The sequence below is a fragment of the Ammospiza caudacuta genome, chromosome 13 (assembly GCF_027887145.1).
Source record: "Ammospiza caudacuta isolate bAmmCau1 chromosome 13, bAmmCau1.pri, whole genome shotgun sequence".
Taxonomy (NCBI): Eukaryota; Metazoa; Chordata; class Aves; order Passeriformes; family Passerellidae; genus Ammospiza; species Ammospiza caudacuta.
The window spans coordinates 3,325,469-3,353,458 of NC_080605.1; the positions used below are offsets into that span (position 1 = coordinate 3,325,469).

The 27,990-nt window shown below is 44.7% G+C and overlaps 2 protein-coding genes across 6 annotated transcripts in view; one reads left to right on the forward strand and one right to left on the reverse strand.

Moving 5' to 3' along the window:
* Positions 1-61: 61 nt before the first annotated feature.
* LSM14A (LSM14A mRNA processing body assembly factor) lies at positions 62-19,045 on the reverse strand. 5 transcript variants are annotated; one of them, XM_058813328.1, is made up of 10 exons: positions 18,710-19,045; positions 10,991-11,154; positions 9,700-9,832; positions 8,637-8,756; positions 6,776-6,952; positions 6,413-6,475; positions 5,642-5,821; positions 4,008-4,179; positions 2,938-3,166; positions 62-1,873 (listed from the first exon to the last, which is right to left on the reverse strand). In XM_058813328.1, exons 1-10 carry the CDS (start codon positions 18,828-18,830, stop codon positions 1,850-1,852), a joined length of 1,383 nt encoding a protein of 460 aa, XP_058669311.1. In that variant the 5' UTR covers positions 18,831-19,045; the 3' UTR covers positions 62-1,849. The 5 variants fall into 5 exon arrangements, with proteins under 5 accessions (XP_058669311.1, XP_058669309.1, XP_058669312.1 ...); XM_058813326.1 differs by having other exon boundaries at positions 8,637-8,759; XM_058813329.1 differs by lacking the exon at positions 6,413-6,475 and having other exon boundaries at positions 8,637-8,759.
* Positions 19,046-26,185: 7,140 nt separating this feature from the next.
* Positions 26,186-27,990, forward strand: part of LOC131563330 (transcription initiation factor TFIID subunit 4-like) — a 155,923-nt gene continuing 154,118 nt past the window's right edge. Inside the window, exon 1 of the mRNA XM_058813325.1 lies at positions 26,186-27,191. Coding sequence (XP_058669308.1) covers positions 26,186-27,191 — 1,006 coding nt within the window. The remainder of the gene's footprint in view (positions 27,192-27,990) is intronic.

Consider the following 27,990-nt stretch of genomic DNA (forward strand, 5'->3'; position numbering starts at 1 on the left):
CCGGGAGCGCCCCGCGCCCCGCCCCGCCCCGCCCGCCCCGCGCAACAAAGGAGCGCCGCCGTGCCGCTTGTACTGAACAGTTTATTCTGGTTTAAAATAAAAAAACAGAAAGCCTGGCCGAGCGGGCCGGGCCTACGCAGGGTTTGTGTACCCCCGGCCGCGGCTCCCGGCCCGGGTATTTACAGCTGGAACACCTCAGACAGTAAAGAGTTATTGCAACAGGACAGCACTTGCCTCTACGGTCAAAAATCTCAACAGGTGTTCAGAATCATGACTTGTGGATCCCAAAAGGCAGTTGTTAAACATGCAAAAACATTACTAAACAATATTATCTAACTTCTACGGCTGTCAAATACTTGACCTTAATAAGGAAACCAATTACAAAATACTTCCTTGTAGTGCTATACAAAAGTTATAAAATTAAGATTCTATCAACCACTTTTAAATATTCCAATTTTTCAACAGTGCAGTTTTTCACGTCTTTATCACCACTGAACATTCTGAAGTAAAAAAAAATAAATCAGCAAATTAGATCAAAGTGATGTAATCTTTGGATCCCTTTATTCCTGTGGCCTTCATATACATACACAGACACAAATGACCAGGTTTCTATTTCAGCATATCAGAAAGTTGCAACTAGTTATCCAGAATTGGCAAAAAGTCCGTACTGTCATTTGTGACTTCGTGGTCTTAGAACCAGAGTCTCAATGTCTCCAAGCTACGGTCTATCAAAATGCAAACAACTTCAAACACTAAGAATTCTTTAAATTGCTCATGTCTACAGGTATTACAACAAAGTTAACGTTTCAAGAATTGACAAATGGAGACAGACTTTTACCCCAGGCATTCCAGGAGAATCACCAACTCGTGTGCCTGGTCCATTATTAAAAAAAGTTAATATTTCTCACTAAGTAAAATTAATTGCAAATCTTGACATATGAAAATTCCTTTTCTCCTTTTTTGTTTTTTGAAAATATCTCCTTAACTTGGTCAAATCCTGTGATATACCAGAAACTACAAAATCAAATTCTTGCAAGAGCAGTGAAGCGTGTATCCAGTTTTGTGTAATGGAAGAACATTTTCAAAACTTCATTATAGTCCAAATATAAAATCAAACATTTAAGCTTGAAAAGCTGCTAAAGAAAAAGAAACCCAACTAATTCAGTGTTCTTCAGCATATCAACTTTCTGCAATAACAGTATGTTTACCGACTTAAAAATGTTTATTCTTTAAAAAATTAGTTGCTTTTTATACAGCTATACAAAGTTTGTAATGTTTCTTTGGCAATGGGATATAATGGAATTTTACAACTATATAAAAACTTTCCTTTGCCTAAGAAACAGTATTTACTGTGTGTACATATCTGACTGACAAAGCAAGTTTTCTACTGTCCAGCACCCTAGTTGATACAAGAACAACTACCTCAAAAGGGATTTTACAGGATTTCCAAAAAACAACCTTCGGTGGGTCAAAACACTCACAGTATCGACGGCCTTCTGCATACCATTGTCCTTACAACTTGAAGCAATTATCAAATACAGTTTAGTAATAAGAAAAATCCTTTCAGTGATGAAAAAATACTTAAAACTCCATCGAAGTACTGCTTATAATTAACTATACATAAGAAATTACTTATCCTTCTGTCTCAAATATATTTAATGCTTACTTGTTTTCAAAGATGGCCATTTCTCAAAAGTAACTGCATTACACCCCTTTGAAATTAAATAGTTAAATCCCAGTGCTGGTGACAAGTATACAGCAAATTAACTTCATTCTTTGCAGAGATCAAAACTAATTCTCTGATTCAAGAAGATCTAGACGTTCACCTGGTTTGCAGCTTTCTTGTAGACTACGCGGCAACTTTGTTGTCTTTCTAGAGGGAACAAAAGCACAGTGTGAAAATTCATTTTGCAAAACAAACCCTACAAACTCATCCGGGCAACAGCCCTGGGAGCAGTTGTGCTGTGCTGGCTGTTCCCCATGTCCTGCAGCAGAAAGCAGACCTCAGAGGAGATCAGGGTGGCACCTGGTGAAACCCCCTCAGTCTGGCGCTGAGCAGAGCAGCTCACCACTCCAAACACAAAGCACAGCACAAATCCGCAGCCCTTGCACCACCTCCTACTCAACTGGAAAGCAGCAAAACTCTCGTTCAGAAATTCAAATTGCTGATCTTCAATCCCTCATTTCCATTCACATTCAGCTACCCAAAGTTTCTTTAAGTCATAGGACTAACTGTTGAAAACTAATCAATGAACAACTAAGGGATGTTTCTCTCAACACAGAGAGAAATGTACTGTGACATAACCCTCCAGTTTTTTCATTAAAAAATTAAAATTTCTATTAAAAAATCAGATATTCTTGTCTGCAAAACTCTAACTGCTCATGCAATAAAGTAGCAGAACTTGGTGTTCTGTCCCAGTCAAAACTCTAAAAGCCCAGTTTATCTGAATCAATCTGGATAGCTGTCTGATTCTAACCAGTACACCAGCCTATAAGATTTGTGCCAACTCATTCACAAAGAATTCAAAAGTTTGTTTCACAATGGAAGCTAGTTAAATTATTCCCTCTCATCCTTTATATTTTTACAATATTTTACAAAAATGCTTGCAATTTACATCTCTAACACTTGCATTCAATCTGTAGAACTTTTTTTCCCCTTCATTTTCTCCTCCTCCCCGATAGCAGCTATCAAATAGCTACTCAGAGATGTGATGAAAAGCAAACTTTACTTTTGGCTATCGATAGTAAAATGATGCCATGTAACTAAAATTTCAGCATTAATGGACTTTCTAAAAGGTAGCTCAGAGCCCTGCAAAGTAGTTCCAGTTCTAGTAAGAAGTTCTAGTGCACCATCAAACCTAGAAGCAGGAGATAGTGAGTGCTCCTTTCCCAGAGCAGCAGGCCGGGTCAGAGGAACAACAAGAGCACTTTATTTACCCTATATTCGAAGTCGGCGAACTCGCGGCCGCCGCGGCCCCCTCGGAATCCGCCGCGGAAGCCGCGGGGGGCGGGGAAGGCGCCCCTGCCGCCGGCCCGGCCCCGGCCCCCTCGGAAGCCGACGACGCCCCTGCCCCTGTAGCCGCCGCGGCCGCGGTTGGGGCGCAGGGGGATGCCGAAGGTCTCGGCGTTCAGCCGCCGCTCCTCGGCCCAGGTGGGTCGCCGCTCCCTGCAGCACAGAACAAACGGGGATGGCTTGAAACGCTTGGGAAGGGAGGGACAGCGCCCTCCGAGAGGGTGCAAACGATACAGGAATCACACGGTGAATCTGCACAGCATCCCTTCCTCAAGAACCCAGGTGTCTGCCACAGTTCACCGGGCTCATCGAGAAGGAATATGGTACAGAGTCATTAATAATGCTCTAAGAGTTTGCCATACTGAAAAGCACACTCTGTATCCCCTGCACCCAGTATCATTTGAAGCAAGAAACAGTTTGCAGTTACAGATGTTATTTTATCTGGCTGTGAGTACAACCAACAACTTCCCCTCCTGCAAGTCAAAAGAGGTCAGCAATCCACATCATCGTGTCTAATAAAAAGGCAGCAGCAAAAGATAAGCTTTAATTTTCCTGAAATGCTATCTGTCCATTTCAACAACACTACTGGCTGAGACAGTTATGTAATCTGCTTAGGAACCATTACCAAAGCAGGGTCGTAATTGATTTAACTAAAGTGTTAATTTAGCAGCAAAGCAAAACAAACAAACCCTCCACATCTTAGTTAATCTGGAAAGGAGATTCTGTAGCCTGTGCATTAAGTTCTAAGAGCCTGTGCATTAAGTTCTTAAAGCCTAGCTCTAAAACACCTTAAAATACCTTCCCATGATGATATTGCACTTGCCCACAAAGAAATTTTGCACTTCTTGTTCCCATTTTATTTTTGCCAGCTGCATGTGGAAATAAGCTCTAATCACCTTTGACTCAGAGTTGACTGTCAGTGCTACTCATTGCAATATCTTATGACATAAACATGCATTAAGCAGACTAACAAGCTTCTCCTTGCAGGCCTTACCTATTGTCATCACAGGAAATGTTATCAAAGAAGGATTTGGTTTTGTCATAGTAGCAATTGGGTCCAAGTGGATCTTCCTCATCAGCATTCCCTTCGCTATTTTGGGTATCAACACCTGAGTCACCTTTGTCTTCTCCATTTACAGGCTTCTCTGGTTTCTCAAGTTTATCTTCTGGAAAATAAAAAGTAAACAGAAGCCTAAAAAAAACAGCCTAAAATAACTGTTAAGTTACTCCCAGTCAGAGAGGAACTATATTGCATGCTATAAAAATAACTTAATGTGGAAATCAAATAACTTGACATGTAAATTAGGATGTATTGCTGTCTGGAGGTTTCTATGCTTCCTGTGGGTTTAGTTACCAAAAAACCCTGCAGCAGAACAGATTTGACACCCATCTATTTTCTCCCCTCTTCAGCTACCTCCTTCCTGGCCTTAAGAGCCTCATTCAGAGACTCCTCCTAAAAGCCATCCCATGGTTTTGTTCATCCTTGTTGTCCTTCTCCTTTGCCTTCTGGTTTTGCTGCCATCTCCTCTGAGAAGCAGGGCCAGCATTCTGACTTTGTGATGTATTTATTTCCTAATAATGCCTCAAGTTCAACTTACTGTTTTAACCAGTACTGAAAACAAAGCTGATGGTTCAACATCAACAGCTATTGCTATCTTCAAATCTCATTCCTAAATGTCTACAGCTTAAACCTCACAGTGCTGTGCATAAACTACAGACAACCAGCTCAACCTTTCCACATCACACACAAGAACTACCACACTCCAAACATTTCTATAGCTATTTATGGTTAGCATTCCCTTTCTCTTTATTATTCTGAAAAAACAGTATCAACAGCAAACCATCAACTGATTGAGAAATGATCTAGAAAAACAGGTGAGCACCACAGGACAGATCTTATGGGACTCAACTGGAGTTTTCACTCTACGTTGAAATCTGACCATTTATTCCCACCTCTTGTTTCCCAGCCTTTAGCCAATCATTCACTGAAACACGGAACTCACTGTATTAACCTGCAACAATTTTGTCCAAAAATAGCAGCAGCAGTGTAACAAACAGGTGGCTGGTCACAAGAGAATGAGGTAATCAAAACAGAAGCCTGCTAGAAAATGAGTGCTGGCAGCATGGTTTTTAACTACTCCTGTGTTCCTCTGGAAAAGGATAAAAGCAAGGAAATGCTAGAAACTTTCAAACAAACTCTCCTTCATACAACAATGAAGTTCTGATTTAAACTCCTTTGCTTTTGGTCTATAATTGACATTATAATTTTGGTCTAATAATTGAAACCTAAAACATGGATTTTCTTTTATTGCATCCTTTCCAGAATTTTAAAGTAATAAACATTATTGGGACTTCTGGTTAAGTAAACTGCATTTTTAACACAGACTTGTTAGAACTTCACAGATGATATCTGCTAGTTAAAATTTGTTAAAAACCTCAAACAGTGATCCAAGTATTTAATTAACATATGACCTCAGTTTACTTATTAATTGGTTTTTAAATTTATTTTTAATGACTGCAAGCAAGACTTAATACTATATGCCTTTTAAAGAGTTGTTCTCCAAGGTAGGATCAAAACAGCAAGACACAGTTTTTCCATGCTCAAATCTAAAGCAAAAATTGTTTTACCTTTTAATTTAAGTTTATTATGAAACTCTCTATCAATCTCCTCCTTATTGAATTGTGCATTTGCACTTTCAAAGTCAAAGTCCTTCTCAAACTTCATTGGACCATCCCTCCTGATACCAAATCTTCCTCGGCCCCCTCTGTGACCTCCGCGGCCTCTCCGTACTGCAGGTGCACCTGGAACTGAAAACAGGGAAATTCTCTTTGGTTTTGCTTTGTGGATTGGCTTTTCTCTGAGGATGGTGGAGGGTGTTTTGTGGTTTGGTTTGATTTCTAATTCCTGGGGTAACAGGCTGGGACTTCAGAAGTGCAGGAAGAGAATGCCTGTTGTTTAAAGTCCCATCAGAGCAGCTTGTCATTTGTAAAGTCACTCACAGTAATGATGAAAGTGGCACAGAAAGCTTAACAATACTAAATTTGTGTGTTAAAGACTCTCTAGAAGTCATTAAAAGCTTTTGGAGGACAAGTTAAAATATTAGTGGCTTTTCAGTCAAGTATATTTCTACAAAGGCCTTTATTTCATGCTATTATGTTTATAAATCTGTGATGTAAACATATACTTGATTCATATTTTTATTTAAATTGATTGCTTAGTATAAAACAAGAAAATACTTTTCTCTTTAATGTTGACTTCATTTGCTTGCATTCTTCTGGCACAATGCAAAGTTGTTACCCTCTCAAAGCAAAATGTGAAAGAATTTATGTATTTCAGCAAATTTTTAAAAATGTATTGGTCTGAAAGCAATGATAGCTATTTCTCAAAACATGATTTACCAATTTGTCGTTTGTTTTCATTTCTGAGTTCATTTTCTGATCTTGAAACCTTGTGTGCTTCAGCTAAAGTTGGAAATAAAAACATGATTTGTTTATCCAATTAGATATTTTTGATCATACTTTTGTATATAGTTGAGATTTTTAAAAAAATCCAAACCTATAAATGTAAATCACATGTTTAAATCATAAAAGAAAAAAAAAGTATTTTAGAATATATGCTTAAATTTAAAAAGAAATATGTATCTAATGCAGGTCTCTGCTGGGCAGCCTACCAGCAGGAAAATTCCTCTGTACTACCCTTTAAAAGGGCACTTTGTATGTGGATGGAAGGAATGAAGCTGTATGAAAACCATCCAAAGCTACCTCGTCTGTGCTCTTGGCTCTCTAGGGATTTTTGGCTTGCAGACACCAAAGGTCTGGTTTGTACAGGACTCCTCCTCCCAACTGGTGCTGGAGTGGGCAGGTGGGCTGAAGCTGTTTGTACAGCTTGTTCCATGGTGGGGCTCCTTCTCAAATGGTCCATCTGAGGGCTTGAACGACCTGGGGGGGAAAAAACCAAACCAAACCCCACAGGGTTAATTCTCATCTACAGAGGTGAGTTACTGGAGTTACTGGTCTCAGCCAATCCAGACTGACAGGTTTATCTGCCTTAGCAGTTAAGGCAGCTGTGTACAAAAAAAAAAATATTCTGCACCATCAGATCCATTAATTCAGAATAAAGGATGTTTAGGGATACCCCTTCCCTCAGTCTATGATGAAATAATGGGTAGGACACCCAATCCCTACCAACCCATTAATGATGTACATTTAGCTGTGGAATCAAGCTTTGGCATTGACTGAAGGTAAAAATGCTCCTCCTGCCCCCCTGGGATGCCAAGTGGGAAGGGGCTGCTCCCAGGGCAGCTGTGATGCAGCTGAGGCACTGCTGCAGGATCCCTGGCACACCAGGACAGTGCCACGGGCTGGGCTCAGTGCAGGGAGGGAGCTGGGGGAGCTGCCCCACACAGCCCTGCTCACACAGGCAGGAGCACCCCCAGCATGGAGCCACTGATCCAGCCAGACAAGCTTACAACATCAAACAGCTAAATCTACTAACAAATTAGAATAAGACTCAAGTCCCAGTAAGTGAAAGAACAAGGCTCTATCTCATTACAAAACTAACAAAGGGAAAACAAAAAATAAACCAAACCCATGAACAAAACAATAAATCCAACCATACCACATTTGCAATTGACAAAGGCAAAAAATATTCCTAAAAGCAAACACTCAGAGAAAACCACAGGAAATGTTGGGGCAGAATGTATGTATGTTCACCCAGAGCAGGCTTTAACTGCAGAAAACCAAACTTGTGTTTCAACAGAGAAATGCTCAGCATACCTTTGCCCCTTGCATTATTCCAACAAAGTAGAATCTATTTTTGGCAACCCACTCAACTAGTCTTAGAAACACTCCTAATGGGTATACAAACCTCAGCTGGAATTTAGGGAAAAAAACTGCTCTAAGTGTTTTGCCTTTTAACATGACTGCATTATTTAAAAACAGCATTAGAAATACATCTTGGCACACACTTTGATAGCAAGGAAGAGTGGAAGAGCAGGAAATAATGGGGTTTGGGTTTTTAAGGAGCAATGTCTGCCTGAAGGTGAAGGTGTTTAATGTTTAGTTTCTTTTTTCTTTGCCATTCAAATATCATCTGGAATCTAATTTTTTCCAATATTACATAAACTATCTATACAGCTTCTGTTAATATTAAGCTGATTTAAAAGTCATGTCCCCACCTCTACAGGAAATCAGGTCTGCTGTTAATATCATCTATGTAACTATGCATGAACAGAACTACAGTTAGGAATAAAGATTTTAAAATTTTAAGCTGAAGGACTTCCCATTTCACTCAGTATGAAGTATCTGCAGTTCTGCCATGTTATTAACAAAACTAAATACTGAATTTCCACATGTATCTGTTTGCTAACACCATTTCACTTAATTAAGCCCTACTTCTCAGTACAGGTGCCTTGAGGGTAACAATGAATGTGTTACTGCCTGCAGCACTCCAAGATGTAGAGAAAACACATTTAAAGAGCAAACACCTCTCAGTGTCTCCTGGGTTTAATACCAAGTGTTTTCATGAGAGAATTCACTGTTTGGTTGGTGTTTCTGGCAACCACCAAAATCACATGGACACAGCTCATCAAAGAAATACTGAAGTCACTAAAAAAGATTTTACCTTGAGACATCTGTGTTTTTAGTGATCTTGCATCTGTTGTAAACGCAGAACCAACTGCAGTGCTTTGGGACATGCTAGCACTGCCTGAAGAGTCTGTTCCAAAAGATGTTAAAGAACCTCCTGCTTTGAAAGAAATAATAAAGTTGTAAAATCTGGTTTAGACTTTTTTTAAACTAGCACTAAATGATTAGTGAAGCTTTATTAGGCAGTTATTCTAGAGTACAAGTAAATCTGCCCTTCCCATACATTTTTAGTTTAATCTAACAGATGTATGCACATAGGCTGGTAAGACTAATATCTTGATTTTTCCATCTAAAATGAAAAACAAAAGAGCACTTCTAATTTCACCATCAGAAGTATTAACAAAACACAGTCACCTTATGGAGCCATACATGTTATTGGTATATATTTCCACTTAAGATCCTTTCAACAAAAATATGATTGTCACATATTGTTAATTGATATCAAATTATGGCCAATTCTACAGCCATTCTTTTGCATGGCTAACGTTTTCAGGAGTAGCACTGCTGCCAGAACAGTTATGAGACTTTAAGTTCCTATGAGAAAAACTAAACTGTGAAATAAACTCTCAGGGAGGAAGGAAAGTTGGTTGGTGAGTCTCAGAGAGAAAGTGCAGTCTAAAGGAGCAACTAGCCCATGCAGCTCACAAATCCTTCCAGCATCTATTTCACAAACAGCCGAAGGATTGCACTGGCACGTGGTTGCTGAATAATCCAAATCCTTAGTTAAGGCACACAGCACCTGGTCAACCCAACAGCTGTGGGGCTTCTCTGGAGGGGCTGCCTCTACCACTTGTGAAATATAAGGAATACTCGTCCCTCTGAGATAGGTGTTTAGTTCTCAATCATAATTATTTTAAGATGCAGACTACTAAGAACTCTCTACTTTTGAGCTAAACTGCAGAACTAACAGAGATAGAAGACTGAATCTGCCTTAGGATAAGGCACTGATGAAATTCTGGTGACATTCTAGGCAGTGGTTGCTGTCTGAGCACACAGAGCCTCCCTCCCAGGAAAGCAGCGGGTACCCACAGTGAACGTACCGACTCCCACGGCGCCGAACTGCTGCCCCACCAGCGGGCTGGGGCTGAACTGGCTGTACGCAGGCATCCTGCCAAAGGGGCCGTAGGAACCCACAGACTGGAATGAAGAGGTGCTCGAAGATCCTAGTGAAGACTGGAGACAAAGCACACAACACACTAGCAAAAAGTCATATTTACACCAAAATTAGGAAATAGTTCTGTGAGGCAAGACATGTAGAAACTAAAATAAACATTTTCACAAGTATGTACAGCTTACAGACCTGTGGAAACAGTAAGACAAAATTTTGCAATCTTTTCCCTATAACCTCAGACACTGTCTTGTCCAACAGACACATATCAACTTTGTTGGCAAATTTAGGAAGTGTCCTGTCTTTTCCCTTGAAGTTCCAAACCCCACAGGTACAATAGGACACCCAAGCATACTGGAGGAGGCTGGGGTTATCACTGTTATTGGGGTTCACAGTAATGCAGCTTCACCACTCTTGACTACACTGACAGAGGGACTTGCACCAAATTTAATAAAAGTCCTTGGAGAAATGCAAGGGCACATCACAAGGAAGTTCGAGTATTTTATCCTACAGAATAGATAAAGTAGAAGATGTGTATTACATGAGATTATCAACCTCCATTTGAAACAAGAGATTTCCTCTTGCTCTCAGGGATGAATTCTAAGATACTCCTTAAGCACAATCAAAAAGCCAACAAATTTCTAAGAAAACTATTTATCATAGTTTTCATTTATCATTTATCTGTTTACTGCTAAATGACAGACTAATCAAATCTGAAGGCTTCAAGCTGTAAGCTGCTTTCCCCTCAGAAACCAAGTATTCACTATTCAAATAATTGCCTTATAGTATGAAGCCTGTTTAAAAACATGGCTAGATGAAACACTTGAAAGTCATAGTTAGCAAAAAGTGTTAAACATTAAAACAAAAATAAAACTAACAAGCAAACAAAAGCCACTAATTATCTGCAGATATTTCATCATCTACTCAATTTGATTTATACCAAGTCTAATCTTCCCAAGAACTATGTGTCCTAAGCCAAGTTCCTTCCAAAAAAGGCATCAAAAACGGCATTAGTTGCTTTTGAAAAGACAGCAGCTTCGGTATGTAGTGCACTGTGCTAGAGTTAGATTTCAACCTTCATTTTCACAGTTAAAGACTGTGAAAGGGGAAAATCCTTCCAGAGTTCTTTACATGGGCTTGTGAATGTGATGAACACTTTAATTTTTCAACACTCAGCTAGAGAACACTTCAGCAGCAACGATTTCCAGCCGTGCTGGACTCACCTGGACAATGGCAGGGTCCTGTGGCAAGGAGCACTGAGGTTTGGGGGGCTCACACACTGTCAGGTCCTTGATGTCACTGCCACGGAATATGATGTACTCGAAGACCTCATCGCGAGGGGGGATGGGTCTGTCCGTCGGTCTGTCCTCCGTGCCAAAGGAGCGAACTGCGGGGCGGGAAGGGAGACAAACAATGAAACGTCCCACGTTCAACAAAAGGGTTTTGAATATACTGCAGAGACAAACTGCTTTAAATGAAAAGGATAAAATTTCATTGAGAAAAAACCTTTATTGAATAGGCATCATATTCTTTATCAACTCTCCTCAGACAAACAAGTCATTTAAGCTAAAAAATCTCAGTTAAAACCCAAGCCAAAAGACTGAGACATCACTTATGGCATTAATTACATGTTGAATATTTCAAAGGTTTTGTGAGGGTAATTTTGGCTGCTAAGTCAATCCTATGAATCAAGAAATAAATGAGTTTACATACTTCATATTCTGCATTTGCCAAACAGGAAAACTATGCTAATACTACTAAAATCTGGAATATTAAGAATTATCAAATGTGAATTCCTCAAGAGATTCAAAATTTAATAAAACAACAAGAATTCTGTGGTATGTATGTACAATTTTTCCCTAAGCAAAATGCATTCTTCTTGCTGGTGTAAGGTTCATATGATGTCATATGATCTCTGCCAAATTAAGCAAACTCACTGAAGCAGAACTATCTTCCTAGTGTGCACCATAGCAAGACATGAAATTCCTTGTATGAATTCCAGCAGCTTTCTGACTGCACAGCAATGCAGCAATGAAGCTCTTCCTTTTGCACTATGTACAATCACTAGCACTGCACATGGATGCCATCACTTTGCTGTCACTGCCCTCTCAGAAAATTTTCCCCACCCTCAGACTGCCAACCCTGGGTGAGCATCAAATAAACAAACAAATAACTGAAGAAGAGAATTGTCTCCATGGCCTAGCTGTGTAAGCAAAAACTAAACAATGGATTGAAACCAGAGAGGGCAAAAAACCAAACCCCCAAAATCATGACAGTCACATTCAATCACAATCACAATAACTTGCAGCAGCTTAATAATCCTTCATGACTGTTTTTGCTCCAGCCTTTTAGAAAGTGTTTGTTTGCTTTGCAAGGTACGGGTTATGCTGAGAAAAAAATATCTGTATTTTGCTTTAATTTACCAGAATTAGATTTCCCTCCATTTTCAGACGCATCAATATTTTGGAGACATCATTAGGCACTTATTTGCAGCCAGAGAATCATTAGTCAAGAAAAGCAGAGTCTCCTGTAGAGATGTATAAAGTGATACTGAGTCACTTCTCAGGCTGCACCAGCCATCTTCCATCACTGCTGCTTCTTGTGATACTGCATAAACAGAGCTTAACATCAGGTATTAAATCTTTTTCAGAAGCATAATTCAGGGGTAAAGAGATCATGCCTACACTACAAAGAAAAATATCATTAAGTAGTTACAATTACTTTGTTCATGTATCATCTAGTGAGCTGGCTTTCATTATCTTTTCTGTTTCTGTGCATCTGAAAGTCTGCTCTGAATGGTGCTACAAAGTGTGAGCAATGTAAAAAGGCACACACTGTTCAGCTCATGTCAGTCCTTGCTAGGAAAGGAATCTGTCTTCTTTTCCTCCACAGAAAAAAATGTCTGGAGCTTAAGAATTCACAGAAATTAACTCAAAATAATGCACAGTAGCTTAATGACATTATCAGGGGTCACGTGAATTCCTGGGTCAATTCATTCCATTGCTTTTTATTCACCAGGCTTTTCTATTTCACTGGCTTGACCATGGATTCTGCAACTACCCTCACTTTCTGGCCATCTTATACTCATAAATTATCTTGGACTTTCATTCCATCACTTGACCTGCTGCCTTGGTAAGTAAAACCAAAGTTGATTTTGTACTGCTTCACATTGAAATGTTTCTCTAGCAGCCATTTTCTCTATAAAAGTGCACAAAAATAGCCAGAGTATGATCAGTTAGTTACCAAAGGATTTTACTTTCTAGCTAAAGCAAAGAAACTACTCTACAGAAACATCACAGAGAAAGGGTAGTAAGTTGGGGGGTTGCATCTTGCCTTTACATGGAAATAAAAATCTGATCAACTGTGGAAGAAATAAGTTTTGAAAGTATTTCTGTTAAGTCAGAGCTACACTACACAGGTAAGTATTTCAATATTAATAACCATGTCCCATCATCACACATACAGGAACAGTTCTAACACCCAGCAATTACCTTTCTCCATTCTAAACCAATTAAAAAAGGGAACCACCAGACTTTCATCTACTGACGTGCTGAAAGAAGTAAAGGGATTTCAGTTATGTTAAAAAACAATCTTTCTCCACACCATGAAATTACCACAACATCAAAAGGAAGCCTTTCAGTGCCAAAATTGAGAATTCATCTTTAAGAGATTCTACTGTCTATGCAGCTAACTCAAGACACTGATAGAGTTGCCAATGGTTTATCAATAAAACACGTCAAGACTTGCTACTAAAAGTTTTGACTCCTCCTTTACTTCTCCCCTGCCCCAAATCAAACTTGTTTTATCACAGCCTTCTGCAAAATAGAAACACAATTTCATCCAATGAAGATTTGCTCTGCTGGAGAGGGGTAAGCAAACTCCCCTGATTTGCAGCTCAGACTCCTCTCTCACCACAAGCAACCAAAATAACCCCTCCAAGTCCAACTTCCTTTTCAAGCAGGAACCAGAACTGTGTGTGGTGATCTAGGAAGGGCTACCTAACGAGTCCACCCCAGTCAGGTCCTTCAGAGTAGCATTAAGGAGTTTAAAGTTACTTTTTGTGTATGGCAAAGGCACACCTACCTTTACAGTTTGTATTTCCCTCACTCAGATTAGGATTTAACACAATCTGAGCTCACGAAAGTAAGAAGTCTAATATTAGAATGGCCAGAATAGCAGAATTTTAGAAATAAATAGCTTTTACCACGTTTTCTCATACTCAGAGTATCAAAAGCACAAGGTATTGGGGCAGCAGCAGGCTTAGAGCTCAGTCTGAGGAAATTCCCCAAGTGTCAGAGCTGGACAATCTCCTTCCTCCAGAACAAGGTGCAGTTCATCTATAGCAAAATACTAAAGAGGGAGAGGAGATTAAAATAAGCACAAAAAGATCGTCTTGTGGAAGGCAATCTTACAACTGCAGTAAATCTAATTAATTTCACCTTCTCTATTTCAGGATTGGATTTTTATGTTATTTTTGAAAGAGCTAAACTGGCTTAATCACTTGCAAACAAAAGGACAAGCAGTACATGTTAAAAGCAAACTTATTTTTTGTCAGTGTAAATATACACAAGTCAGTAGCTAAATAACTAACTCTCTGGAGCCGATTAATCTATAGACTTGTGCCCAAGTGAGCACATTTTTGCACAAATTTTCACTGTGATATTACTAGTATATGATATTTCAATGTATATTACCATATTATACTACCGTAGCATTCAATGGCAACACTGCAACTTCCCCAGTTAATAGATCTATTACTTGTTGATTAACCCAGGGAATCCATCAGAATGTCAATGAGAAGTGAAGGCACTGACTCTGCTGCCCACAAGGTGAATCCTGCAGCAGCTCAGGCTGTGCACACACTGCCTCTCCTCTCCCCAGGAGCACACACAGACACATAGACACACAGAGACACAGACAGACACACGCACACACAGACACACACAGACACACACGTGCAGACACACACAGACACGCACACACACACAGACAGACACACAGACGCACACGCAGACACACAGACACAGCAGCTCTCCCTGCTCCCGAGGCACCAGGAGCAGCACAGCACTGAGAGGACGCCACCACAAGTGCACGAGTCACTTCAGTTGCCACCTCTCCACCCATCACCAGCCCTGCACTGCAGCCAAGCTTTGATGCCTGCACAGCACAGCACAGCACAGCAGCTCCTTCCCCAGACAATGACCTCAGCCTGCATTCCCCTACTCGCAGGGAGATGGAGCAGGCTTTGACAAGAGGAATTCCTCTGCTGTGACATACTGTGCCCAAGTTTGGTTTGGCACACGGGCCCTAACCTTGGAGACATGCAAGGAGCATGTTACTTAACTGACTAAAAAATACATTCCTAAAAAACTGATAGAAATGTAACCCTTCCCTTTGCTGCTCCCACCCCTGAATGAGCCCAAGCTCAGGATTTCAACTTTCCTCTGTCTGCATTTCTGAGTCTTTCACCTGCAAATAATGCTCTGTAGAAGTCTGGAAGGGAAGTTTTCCTTTGGATGTGTCATTATACCATGGATGGTTGAAAATGCCAGAAGTTTAACTACTTCTTAAAACTACCAAAAGCTGTCTCATTAGTATCTATCAATTATCATGGTCCCAACTGCAACTCTCAATGGTCCAATAACTGCTAAGTGAGAACTGATGCATTATAGCAGACACAACATATAATTGTTTATATATATAATATACATAAATATAATTGCTTATATATATAATTGTTTATATAATTGTTTCATACCTAAGCATTCCCTGTTGTTGAAGGAACAAAGCTTTTTCTGACAATATCGTTGTTCTTACACAACATTAAAAATAACTCTCTCTAAATCAGTGCCTTGAAATAGAAAACCATTATGTATAACTGATATGAAAAATCACATCTCCCTTTTAGTGCCACAACATTTAAGATTATTCTGTAAATGCCCCAGGTAGGGCAGCAATCATTCCAGCAAGAAAACCAACCATAGCTTGCAAACTCCTCTTAAACTGCTTGGGCTTAATGATGTTTTAAAAATTAATAACAATTTTTTTTAAAACTAAGTGTTAACTAGAACCATGAACTAGGACATTTCCATTTATTTCAACTTGCAGCTTGCCAATAGGAGTGAGTGGGTTTTGGTTGCAGACACTGTCTCTGAAAAGCTGCTGATCCAAAGAGAACATATGCACCAATAACATTACAGAACCTCAAATGTGTGCACAGCTTGCAGTGTTTGGGATCTACCATGGATGGGGTTCCCCTGCTATTTAAACAACTACACACTTACACACTCTGTGAGAGGATGCACACTTCACCTTCCCAGACTCCAGCTCAGGTTCAAAATGTTCAATATTTAACAGCTCCTATCCTTCTCTGTGAGACAGAGGCCACAAGTTTAGCTCAGTGGAAAGATCACCACGGTGTGAACAAAATGCTGATTAGAGAACTGGAGCAGATTGCCCCCAGTAAGGAAAGGACAAGAGCCTGTGCTGGCAACCCCAAACACTCATTTGTGTCTGAAAGCCTCGACTATTTAAGACAAATGAGGGCATTCCATGAACACAACTTTGTGAGATTAATCTCTGACTGGTTCAGCCCACACAAATCCTACAGCTGGGCAAACCTGTAGTTATTCAGGACCAGACTGCACCTCTACCTCTGCACTTTATGGCACCGTTTCAGTGTCCTCAGTTAGAGTATGAATAATGCTAAGGTGCCCTGCATTCAGTTCAGGGAACACTCACGTCACACACACTACACAGCTCAGCAACTGAAAGCATCAAATCTTTTGGGATTTTTTTTTCTCTCTCTCTGGCAAAAAAATTAATTACATTTGTAGTCATGATTCACAGTAAAGGGTTCTAGTCTGACTTCTGCACTCAGCACAAGAAGAAGAGGTAACTATGAGCTGATCAACATAAAGTTCTGCTTTTTTCCCAAACAGAGCTGGCCAGTAATGCAGCACTCCTGCCACCTTCCATAGACACTGTCACACACATCCAGGGCCTGAGCCTGCAGAAACTGAACACTCTGGAGTGCAGCATTCTGCCCATGAGCACACAGAATGCTCCAGTCTAACATGGGTGTCAGCAGCTCCACATTAATCTCAGGATTTTTGGTTCCAGGTGGCCTAGAAATACTGGTTTATTCTCTTCTGAATCATAACACTATTACAAAACACACATTCTTCAGCTAACTCAGCCAAGTTCTATTAAAGTAAATTCAGTGGTTTAGATTTACATTTCTGATGAGAGCAATGAGAAGAGAGTAGATCAGACTTGTAACTGTAGTTTGATCTATCAAATATGCACACTTTGGCAGATACATCACAACATGACTTAACCACTCTGGAGAAGTCATGCAAAATTGCCTTGGTCAGCACTAAATCAGTCTAATTTTGGACAAGACTATCACAAGGTCCTCAAGGACAGGATTCTTTTTCTATGTGCTTTTGCACAAACCTTAACAATCACAGCATGCAACTGGAATTTCTGAACATTTATTTTTAATCACAATATCCAGCTTTTACTTGTATAAACCAAAACCAGCTGTCCTTTCAAAGTAGATAATGCAACTCCAGCCAGGCAGTTTAACCTAAAGGCAACTTTAGAAATGAACAAAAATCACAGTGAAAGCCAACTCTGCCCCAAAAGCGAAATGTGCAAGGCTGGGACCAAACTCACCGTGAGGTGTTTCAAAGCCCACGTATCAGAGTTTACAAAACAGAGGAACCTATTTCTTAAACAATCACGGGGGGAGGTGTTGCTTGCGAGGAGGGAAGGCCTTAAAGTGACCCAGCGCACAAACCAGAGTTAGCACAAAGGGCAGCGAGAGCGATCGCACTCCCGGTGTGCACCAGCACCAGGGAGGCTGTGCAGAACGGAGCGGACCGGCGCCAAGCCTTTCCTACCGCCAGGAACCGAGCTCTGGAATCCGCTCTGCCCCAAAGATTTCATTTACAAGCACTAAGTTTTCCTCTTCCCTAATGGCTGCACAGACTCTCTGCTTTTACATACGAATTTAGATTACTTAGCAAGACTTCACAGATGCAAGAAGTGTAAAGGAAAAAAAAGCTGAGTGTTGCAGAATCCATTATAAAGAGGTTATTAAAAGTTCTGACTTAATGTTTTACCTTGAGAATGAATTCTCATGCATGAGAAACACTGAAGTCCTTAGGACGCCCAGTTTCAAAAATTCTCTTCTTTGGCCCCAGCTCTCTTCTCAGTAAACCTAACTTTATTATACACTCACAAAGATCTCTTGTCTTTCCCGATATAAAAATGTGTATGTATGTATATATATATATATATATTATCTTGTGGCCGATAACATTCTCGTACCATTTCGAACTACAGTGTGCCATACACCTCGAAAATTACCAGCTTACGTTCAGCTTTTGTCGGTAATCCAGCACTGAGGAGCCCCCTCAGACCCGAGCTGTCTGCCGTCCTAACATGCAGAGCAGCCCAGGCATACACAGCCCTATACTCTGTAGGTCTGGAATTCTTAGCGAGGCAAAGAAAACCTCCTTCCAGCCTCCCCCTCCTACTCCCTTTCAGGCACTAGCTGCGGACCGCTTTCACCGCACGGGTTCCATACTCGCACTCCACAGGGAGCAGCTCCGAGCACCCCGGCACGGAGGCGCTGCCGGCTCCTCTCGGCGAGGGTCCCTTCCCGGAGCGGGGCCTCGCAGCGCCGCCGCTTCACGCCAGACCCTCTCCCGTTCCACCTCCCTCGCGGGACGAGGCGGGCTCTGCCCGAGCTCCGCCAGGCCCCGCAGGCCGAGGCCGCTCCCCGGGGCTCCCCAGCGCCCGGCCAGAGCCGCGGCTCCGGTTCCTGGGCCGATCCCGGTGCCGCGGCCTCGCTCCCGTCCCGCGGCCGCGCTCCCCTCCCGCCCCTCCCCGAGCGCCGCCGGGCCCGCTCCTCCGGCCGCCCGCGTCCTTACCCTTGGCCAGCGCCACCGTGGAGTTCTCGGTGTCGATGGTGTATAGGATCCCCTCATAGCGGATCTCAGCCTTGGAGATGAGGCTGATCTTGCTCCCGATGTAGGGCGTCCCCCCGCTCATGGCGCTGCTTCTCGGTCAGGGACACCCCTTCGCCGCTGCCGAGGACTCCTTAAGCTAGGCACAAGTAGCCAAGCAACCCCGCCCCTGAGTCGTAGTAGGCGCTGTCCTCCCGTCGCCCCGAGCCGCCGCTCCCCACACAGCGGAACCCTCGGCGCAGCCCTCGGCGGAGCGCTCAGCACGGCCCGCGCCCCGCGGCTCCCAACATGGCCGCCGCCTTCATCTTCCCTCACAGCGCCCCCCCGCCCGGCCCGCCAGGTGCATGCCGGGAGCGCGGCTACTCTCGCGAGAGCTGCGGGCGGGGACGCTGACTTGGGGGCGGGAACGTCGCGGAGCGGTGTCGGGATCCCGCGCGCGACGGCGGGAGCGGAGCTTCGGCACCGCTCGGTCCCGTTCGGCTCTGCCCGGCCCGATTCGGCTCTGCCCGGCACCGCTCGGCACCGTCGGGCCCTGCTCGCTTCTGCTCGGCACCGCCGGGCCCAGTTTGGCTCTGCCCGGCACCGTCGGGCTCTGTTCGGCTCTGCCCGGCACCGCTCGGTACCGCCGGGCCCTGTTCGGTTCTGTCCGGCCCAGCTCGGCACCGTTCGTCTCTGCCCAGCTTGGCTGTGCTCGGCACCGCCCGGCCCCGTTCCGCACTGCTCGGCTCTGCCCGGCCCCGTTCGGCCCTGTCCGGTCCCGCTCGGCCCGGCTGTCCGGTGTGGTCGCTGGGCAGCCCCGGCCCTGGCGCAGCCCCGAGCGGTCACCGGGCAGTGACAGCAGCTGCGGTGGTTTGGAGGTTCGGGGTGTTTGAGGGGCCCGCCCGCTGAACGGCAAATCCCGGGGACCCCCGTGGGCAGGGGGAGCGCAAACAGCAGGAGCAGGGGATGACATCGGGTCTGTTCCACCGGGATTCCCTTTCACTGTGCTCAGAGTCACATCCTGCAGCCAGCACTGAGCAGCACAGTTGTTGATGAAATCCTGACCAAAGTGTGGGATTAACCCTGCAAAAACACCCTTTGGGTAGAAGCAGACACACACAAACGCCTCACGATGCTGTGATTGCACTTTATTTGTGCAACTTCAGTAAGAATCACAAATGAGGCTTCTGTGGGAGGCCACGGTACTGCCTCAGCCCCCCGGGACACCCCACAACAAACACCAGCCTCTGAAAGGCGCCTTAGCTTTGGTTTCAGCAGCTGGACATTATCACATTGCAAAGATTCCCCAAGCGTTCTGTTCAGAAAAGGCTTTGAAATGCAATAACAAGCCAGACTTCCCAGAAGGGGCTGCAGTGCCTAAGCAGGAGCCAGGCTGGGCTCCTGGGGGTTTGTGCCCGCGCTGAGCTGGCTGTGAAGTTCCCAGGAGGGCTGGAGTGCCCAGGGAGCTTTACTGAAATTGCCCCCCTGACCCACCTGAAAGATGGTGAAGCAAAGTGTAAATGACTGCATAGACCCGATCAACTCTGTGGGACACACTGTTGGAAATCTGCATTTGCAATTCAGCTCAAAGTAAAGCTCCTGGTTAGAGAAATAACAAATATTCTGTTACAAGGAAAGAGGCTGGTCTGTGGTGAGTCTGAACCTCTGTTGGAGGAGGTGGAGAGGTTGAAACAGTGTTGAGGATCAGCTACAGGCTGTGTTACACGGGTTTCCTGCTGCCTTGTACAAGAGAAGGGAAGGGGAAGGAAAGGAAAGGAAAGGAAAGGAAAGGAAAGGAAAGGAAAGGAAAGGAAAGGAAAGGAAAGGAAAGGAAAGGAAAGGAAAGGAAAGGAAAGGAAAGGAAAGGAAAGGAAAGGAAAGGAAAGGAAAGGAAAGGAAAAAGGAAAGGAAAAAGGAAAGGAAAAAGGAAAGGAAAAAGGAAAGGAAAAAGGAAAGGAAAAAGGAAAGGAAAAAGGAAAGGAAAAAGGAAAGGAAAAAGGAAAGGAAAAAGGAAAGGAGAAAGGAAAGGGAAATAAATTCTGGTGTACATCTTCCTAAGACTTCTCTCATCTGCCTCTCAAAACTGGAGATGTTTCTTATGAAAACACCCAGTTTAATGCCACAGTATTAGAAAAATGGACACTGAAATTTATTTCATAGTCAGGACTAGTTGCAGAACCATATGTCCATGCTATATTTATAGAATTAGGGTTCCAAGATTATGTAGATGGAAGAGGAAATAGAAATGGACATTTCTTTGAGCTTGGGGCACAATAGATGAGCATTTCAGGACAGAAATCAAATGGAAAACTGTCAGGATTTATTTTCCACAGAATCTCAGGGTGGGTGAGGGCCCCTCTCAGCTCTCCTTAGGCTGAACAGGCTTAGCAGCCTTTTCTGAAACGACCTGTAAGTTTCTGGAAGAGAGAAGTTGGGCAGAATGAATAACAGAAATAAAACAAAACCCAAAACGGACAAAGAAAAAATCTGCACAAATGCCTAGGAATAGAAAACTACCCCTTGAAAAACTTAAGGGTTAAATTCTAACCCTCTTGATGACAAATATTCCTAAGTCTCACCATCAAGTCCTGCCTAGGTTATTAAACAAGTATTCACAATTAACTTTGCAAGGTCCAAAATTCCTACAAGCCATTTTTAAAATGAAATTCATTTGCAATCAAAGTACATGGAACTAAATTTAGACATATTCTACCTTCCAAGGGAGGGACCCAGGTTTGGTGAAGGATCTAGAGCAGAAATCTCACAAAGACCAGCTGAGGGAGCTGGGAAGGGGCTGGAGCCCCAGCAGGGCCTGAGGGGGCTGGGCAGGGGCTGAGCCTGGAGCAAAGGAGGCTCAGGGGGCCCTTGTGGCTCTGCACAGCTCCTGACAGGAGGGCACAGCCGGGGGGCCGGGCTGTGCTCAGGGAACAGGGACAGGAGCAGAGGGAACGGCCTCAGGTGATGCCAGAGGAGGTTTAGGTTGGATTTCAGAAACATTTCTTCATTGGAAGGGGCTCTCAGGCTGCCCAGGGCAGACTCCCAGTCCCTGGAGGGAAATCGTGTGTGTGGCACTTGGGGACATGGGTTAGTGGTGGCCTTGGCAGTGCTGAGGGAAGCTTAGGGGTCTTTTTTAACCCACACCCATGCTATTCCTAGGACAGCTCTTAGTACTCTAGTCATCTTTGTGCTCTCCAATTTGAGAACTAAAACAATCCAGGTGTTTTTATGTGCTCATTTTGCAAGTTTGACCGTAAAAACAGCTTGTGATTTGTGCTCCTTCATTTCAGCAAATGATATGAAAGCATTTCAAACTTGAGAGAAGATTCCCCATTTCAGGATTTGAGATCTCCTAAATATTAAAAACTTTTAAAAAACATTTTTTAGTACCATAAGGTAGCAAATATATTTTGTAAAATCTGATTTCCTTCTTCTCCCCACAACTGGATGGTTTGGAAGGGTTTCTTCTCTTCCTCTGTATGCTTACAGAGTTTATAATTTTTGGAGTTTTGGAGCTGATAATTTCTATGGCATACTTAAAATGAGCAGCTAAAGCACATCAGTCTCAAAAAACAAAATGGAGACATGACAGCTCACTGATCTACACCAAAAATGTTTCTTCCAGCAGTGCTGGTACAGAAATACATAAAATTATCTCAGACTAGAATTCAGCTAATCAGACACAGAAAACACATATTGATAATCATTCTATCTAATCTCACAAAGCACACGCAATGATAGTTAAAATAAAGACTAGTTCATAAGAGACAAAGAACAAAGTTCTATTCATGTTAACTTTCTAAAGATATACATTAAATAACCTTGTTGCTATCTTAAAGCTAATTCTACAGAGAACTTAAAGCTAATTCTATAGAATTCTACAGAATTCATTTTTATAGTGTAAAGTGAATTTCAATAATATAAAGAGCTCTTCATTTTAAGAAGTTATCTCAAAATCTTATCTGAATTGGTAGGTAGCATCTTGATATTAAATTCAAACTTAAGATGGTTAAATTGTATCTTTGAAGGCACTGAAAGTGTGTATTTGAGACAAACCCACGACACATAAGCGGGAGAATAGTGCTCCTTTCTGAGCACTTTCCCTTCTGTAGAAGACAATGGGTTACTTGCCCTGCTCTCACTCCATGCAGCCGAACAGGGCAGGGGGACTTTGCTGTTATTAATATTTTATGCTTGTGAGTTATTAATGACAAACCTGGGCTGTGAGCAGGCCTGAGCAGTGCTGAGAACTGAAGAGCTGCTCAACAATTTCTGAGGGGAATTTTCTTTACAGGCAATTTTGAAACCATGGTTGGAAGGAAACTTTTCTAAAGACCATTCTCTACCTCAAACAGAAAATAATTCAGGAAAGACTGTATCTTAAAAGATCAGATGAACACAGATTTTTCTTTTTTTTTTTTTTTTTTTTTTTTTTGTATTCTGCACATATATAACTCTGAAAAATGAAAGAGCAACAAATGTATTCAGAAAGTGTTTTTGTGATGAAATGCATGAAAATATTTGGAAAATATTTTTATAATAGAATGAATACAAAAGTTCACAGAGATCCTATACTTTACTAGAAGTATTTTTGCCTATGCAAAAGCTCAAGCCCAAAGGCAGTTTCAGCGACAATTTTATAAACATTCTTAGGTATATCCTCACCTCTTGACTTGAAGGAAGTCCAGTGTGAGTCAGTATATATCATGTTTTTTTGAATAAAACATTCTATTACACTTCTTTACCCTGTGTGTTTATATATATAAAATGGCTCAATTTAAAAGGACTGGGGAGAAATACAAATTAATGTTTTACAGATTACTCATGCACAAATGTACATTCAAATTTTAATACTTGCCATTTTCTCTGTCCAGTCAGGAGATAATTTTTAGCTTCTAAAGTTACAAAGCAATTGAGTTTTTTTGAAGGTGGTTTTTATGGAAATAACCAGTTTAGTGCCACAGTATTAGAAAAATGGGCACTAAAATTTGCTTCATAGTCAGGGCTAATTGCAGAATCATATGTCTAGATTTCCATTCTCTTATGAAAGCTCTGGAGATGGTTACATGCAAACAAGGTTCAGGAGCAACTAAGTGAGGACTGTATGGAATTTCCTTTCGTAAAATCAAATCAAGTCTGTGACTCAAAAGTAACATTGGATAAATTTCTATTTTTTCCATCCCAAATAATTATTCTTTATATTTGCACAATAGCAAATTGAATCTTAATATCTACCATGTTTTAATTAAACTTCTAGGTAGAAGAATTTGTTACAAATCCAAATTTAATTTAGCTGTAGCACTCCACAAAAGCAATGCTCATTTTCTAAGCAAGTTTTTGATGCATAGATCTCTTGTGTGCATTTAATGCTGCTTTTCATAAACACTGCTGTATTTTCCCTTTTATGCACTGCACCATCTCCTGCTCATACACCCTACCACACCTTAGACCTTCTGTATTTTCACTGGCTACTTTCTTGAAGAAATTTCAGGAGACATTTAAACTGGTTTAATTTCAGGAGACATTTAAACTTATTCTAATTAAACCGGTACAACCTATATTTAATATATTTTCAAGGTGGTTTCTTTTGATGCATCATGAACTTTCTCCTAAGGGACAATCAGGAAGAAGTACCCTGAATAAACATGTAACCTGCTTTGAGAGGAACTGAGCAGCAGGAGCAGTGAGAGCCCAGAGAGTGACACACGGTGGGGCCGAGCAGATTGAGCCAGGGCTGGAGAGTCCTTCCCACCAGAGCATGGAGCAGTGCAATGCCTTATCCACTGAGACACCTTTTCCAGTTTTTTGGAAACCCCTGAGAGATGACAACATGAGGACTGATTCACCACTTCAGAGCAGAGCAGCAGCTCCAGTACATCCCAGTTTGCAGGCTGGCACAGACAGATGGAACCCAAGCTGCTGCTGGGGTCACTAATCCATGGTTACTCCTTGTGTGTCATTCATATGGGAAAGTGTTTTTATTTGCAGGGTCCTCTCAAAGACACTGTCATTAGTTAAAAACCCGATTGTGATGGTGTTCACAGGGCTCTTAAGTTGAGGGCAGAGATGAGGATCTGACTCCATGTTTCAGAAGGCTGATTTATTATATTATGATATATATTATATTAAAACTATACTAAAAGAATAGAAGAAAGGACTTCATCAGAATGCTAGCTAAGAATAGAATAGGAAAGAATGATAACAAAGCTTCTGTCTCAGACAGAGTCCGAGCCAGCTGACTGTGATTGGCCATTAATTAGAAACAACCACATGAGACCAATCACAGATGCACCTGTTGCATTCCACAGCAGCAGATAACCATTGTTTACATTTTGTTCCTAAGGCCTCTCAGCTTCTCAGAAGGAAAAATCCTAAACAAAGGCTTTTTCATAAAAGATATCTGTGACACCCGATGATTTAGGACCACTGTCTTTCTCTTAAGGTATTTCAGAGTGCGTGAGGAACCATTGGTGGGAAAAGGGCACACAGGAGTTGGATACCAAAAGCGTTAACAGCAAAATTAACTACCTTGAATTTCCCGCGAGGATGCCGAGGGAGCAGCACGCCAGGGCAGCTGCTCTGGCGATGCAAAGAGCCTTATTTTTGTTTTCTAAATCTTCTGAAACAGCGTCCCCGTTAGGGAATCGTATCACTGCAGCCATTCCGGTCTGCCTGGGGCAGCAGCTGCGGATCCCGGTAACTGCAGAGCGGAGCAGTGAAACCGTGAGCTGGGCGTGCCTTGGGCTTTGGGACAGCTCATCCCACTGCACTTCCCCGCTTTGGGAGAGCCGGGGCCGATCGCTCGCTTGTCCCGGCGGGACGGGAACACCGGCCGCCGCCGCCTCTGCGGACACTTGGCCCGGGGAGGCTGCTCCACATCCCGCGTCCGTCCCTACGGCACCTCCCTGCACCCGCTGCTGCCCCGCGGCTTCCCCAGGGGCATCGCCGCCCTCTCTCTGGGCGGCCGCACTCGCTGGGACGCCCGGGCGGTCCCAGTGCCGGTTCTGGGCGCGCTCCCGCCCGGGCGGTCCCGGTGCCGGTCCCGATTCAGGGCGCGCTCCCGCTCGGGCGGTCCCGGTGCCGGTCCCGATTCAGGGCGCGCTCCCGCTCGGGCGGTCCCGGTGCCGGTCCCGGTGCCGGTCCCGGTGCCGGTCCCGATTCAGGGCGCGCTCCCGCTCGGGCGGTCCCGGTGCCGGTCCCGATTCAGGGCGCGCTCCCGCTCGGGCGGTCCCGGTGCCGGTCCCGGTGCCGGTCCCGGTGCCGGTCCCGATTCAGGGCGCGCTCCCGCTCGGGCGGTCCCGGTGCCGGTCCCGGTGCCGGTCCCGATTCAGGGCGCGCTCCCGCTCGGGCGGTCCCGGTGCCGCCCCGGGGCGGGGCGGAGGCGGCGGCCCCTCCCATGGTGCCCCGCGCGCGGCAGAGCCCCGCGCATGCGCAGAGCGCCGCCGGCTCCCAGCTCAGCGCAAGATGGCGGCGGGCGCGTCGGACCCACTGGAGGAGATGCTGCTCTTCTCCGAGGAGGTGGACGAGAAGGCGCTCAGCGACCTGGTGGGATCCCTGGAATCGCAGCTGGCCGGCGGCCGCGGCCCCGCCGAGCCGCCCCCGCCCAGGACCTCCGCCCCGTCCCAGCAGCCGCAGCAGGGGAGCCTGGCGGGGGGCAGCAGCCCCGGCCGGCAGCAGCACGGCCGCCCCGCGCCCGCTCCCGCGCCCGGGGCAGGGGAGGCGGCGGGGCGCCCCGGCAGCGCGGGGAGCCGAGCCCCCGCCCAGGGGCCTCTCCCGGCCCCGTCTCCCCCGGCGGCGGCGGCAGCGGCGGCGGGGAGGGGAGCGAGTGTAAACAGTAGTAGTGTGCAGCAATCACATGGAGCGGCTCCCGGCGGCGGCAGCCCCGCCGCTCCCGCCCCGCCGCAGCCCGCCGCCCCTGCCCAGCCTGTCAACAACCATGTGGCCGCTGCAGCCGCCGCCGCCGCGCGGGACGCGGGGAGCCCCGGCCCCGGCCCCAGCCCGCCCGCCGCCGACGGCGCGCCCGGGGCCGCGGGGGGCGGCGGAGCGGCGGGAGCGGCCGAGGGCGCCGCCGCTGCCCCCGCGCCGCGCTCCGGCCAGGCGGCGCCCAACGGGGAGGGCGCGGGGGCCCGGCCGGCCGCGGTGCCGCCCGTCAGCGGGCACGGCGGGGCCGCCGCCGCGCAGCCCCAGCCCGCGCCCGGCGCGCTGCCCGCGGTCACCGCGCTCGGCGCCTCCGCCAGCCCCGCGCCCGCGCCGCCGGCCCCGGGCTCGGCCCCGCCGGCCCCCGCGGCCCCCGCCGCGCCCAAGCCCGCGGTCACCGCCAAGGCGGGCGCTGCCCTGCCCGCCGCCCCCCAGGCCGTGTCGCCGCGGCCGGCGCTGGGCGCTGCCCCCCGGATCGTGGCCCCGCAGCTGATCGTGCGGCCGCCGCCGCAGACCACCATCCAGCTGCCGCCCGGCTTCACCATCCCGCCCGGTAAGTGCCGCGCTGCGCTCCCGCCGCTCGCTGTCACCCTGTGCTCCTTCCCCCCGGAGCTGTCAGGTCCCCGCTGCTCGGCGTGCTGGAAACCCAAGAGGAGGCACCTGTCTGAAGCACCGTCTGCCGGAGCGGCTGCCGCTAATTAGGGTGTAACTGGTACGGCTAATGCAGGGTAATTGCAGCTGCTGTGGGTGAGTTGCTGGTTTTGTCCTGGGGAGAGCGGCGGTCACGGTGAGTTACCCTGTGATGGTGTGGTTGGACAGCGCATAAAAAGCCGGAGAGCTGGAGTGGATGCTAAGGGTAACTTTATATGTGTTTTAAAAGACTTCTGCTTCACAGTTGATAGTCTTGAAAAGTTTTTCTGCTTGAAAGAATGGTTTCTGCTCTGAACCAGGTGTTAAATGTGTGTAATCTAAAATTTATAATTTCAGTAACTCTGGTAAAGTTATTGTTGTGTGAGGGTAGTCTTCACATCACCAGATATTATTTCCAACTCTGAGGCAATCATGTCCTCTTTGTACTCCTCTAAATTTTTAAACTTTAATTATTAAAAATTTAAGTTTAGCAAGGTTGCTAGCTAACCAAGCCAGCATCCCTTCATCCTCACGATTCCTACTCTTAACCTGTATATTGTTTCATGTGAAGGGTGCTGTGGTCCCCTACTTAGATTTTCACCTTGCAAAAACTTGGGTATCTTCATGTCTTCTTGATTTAGGAGCTGATATAGCATTTAAGCTAATTCTTTTATTTCCTGTTAATATAAATAGCATGTTAAGATGTGGAACTATTGATGTAG

Coding starts and splice junctions, on each gene's coding strand:
- LSM14A (XM_058813326.1), bottom strand. CDS start 18,830: ATGAGCGGGGGGACGCCCTACATCGGGAGCAAGATCAGCCTCATCTCC. Junction 11,155..18,709: donor CACGGTGGCGCTGGCCAAGG/GTAAGGACGCGG, acceptor CCCGCCCCGCAG/TTCGCTCCTTTGGCACGGAG. Junction 5,822..6,412: donor TGAAAACAAACGACAAATTG/GTAAATCATGTT, acceptor CCCTGTTTTCAG/TTCCAGGTGCACCTGCAGTA.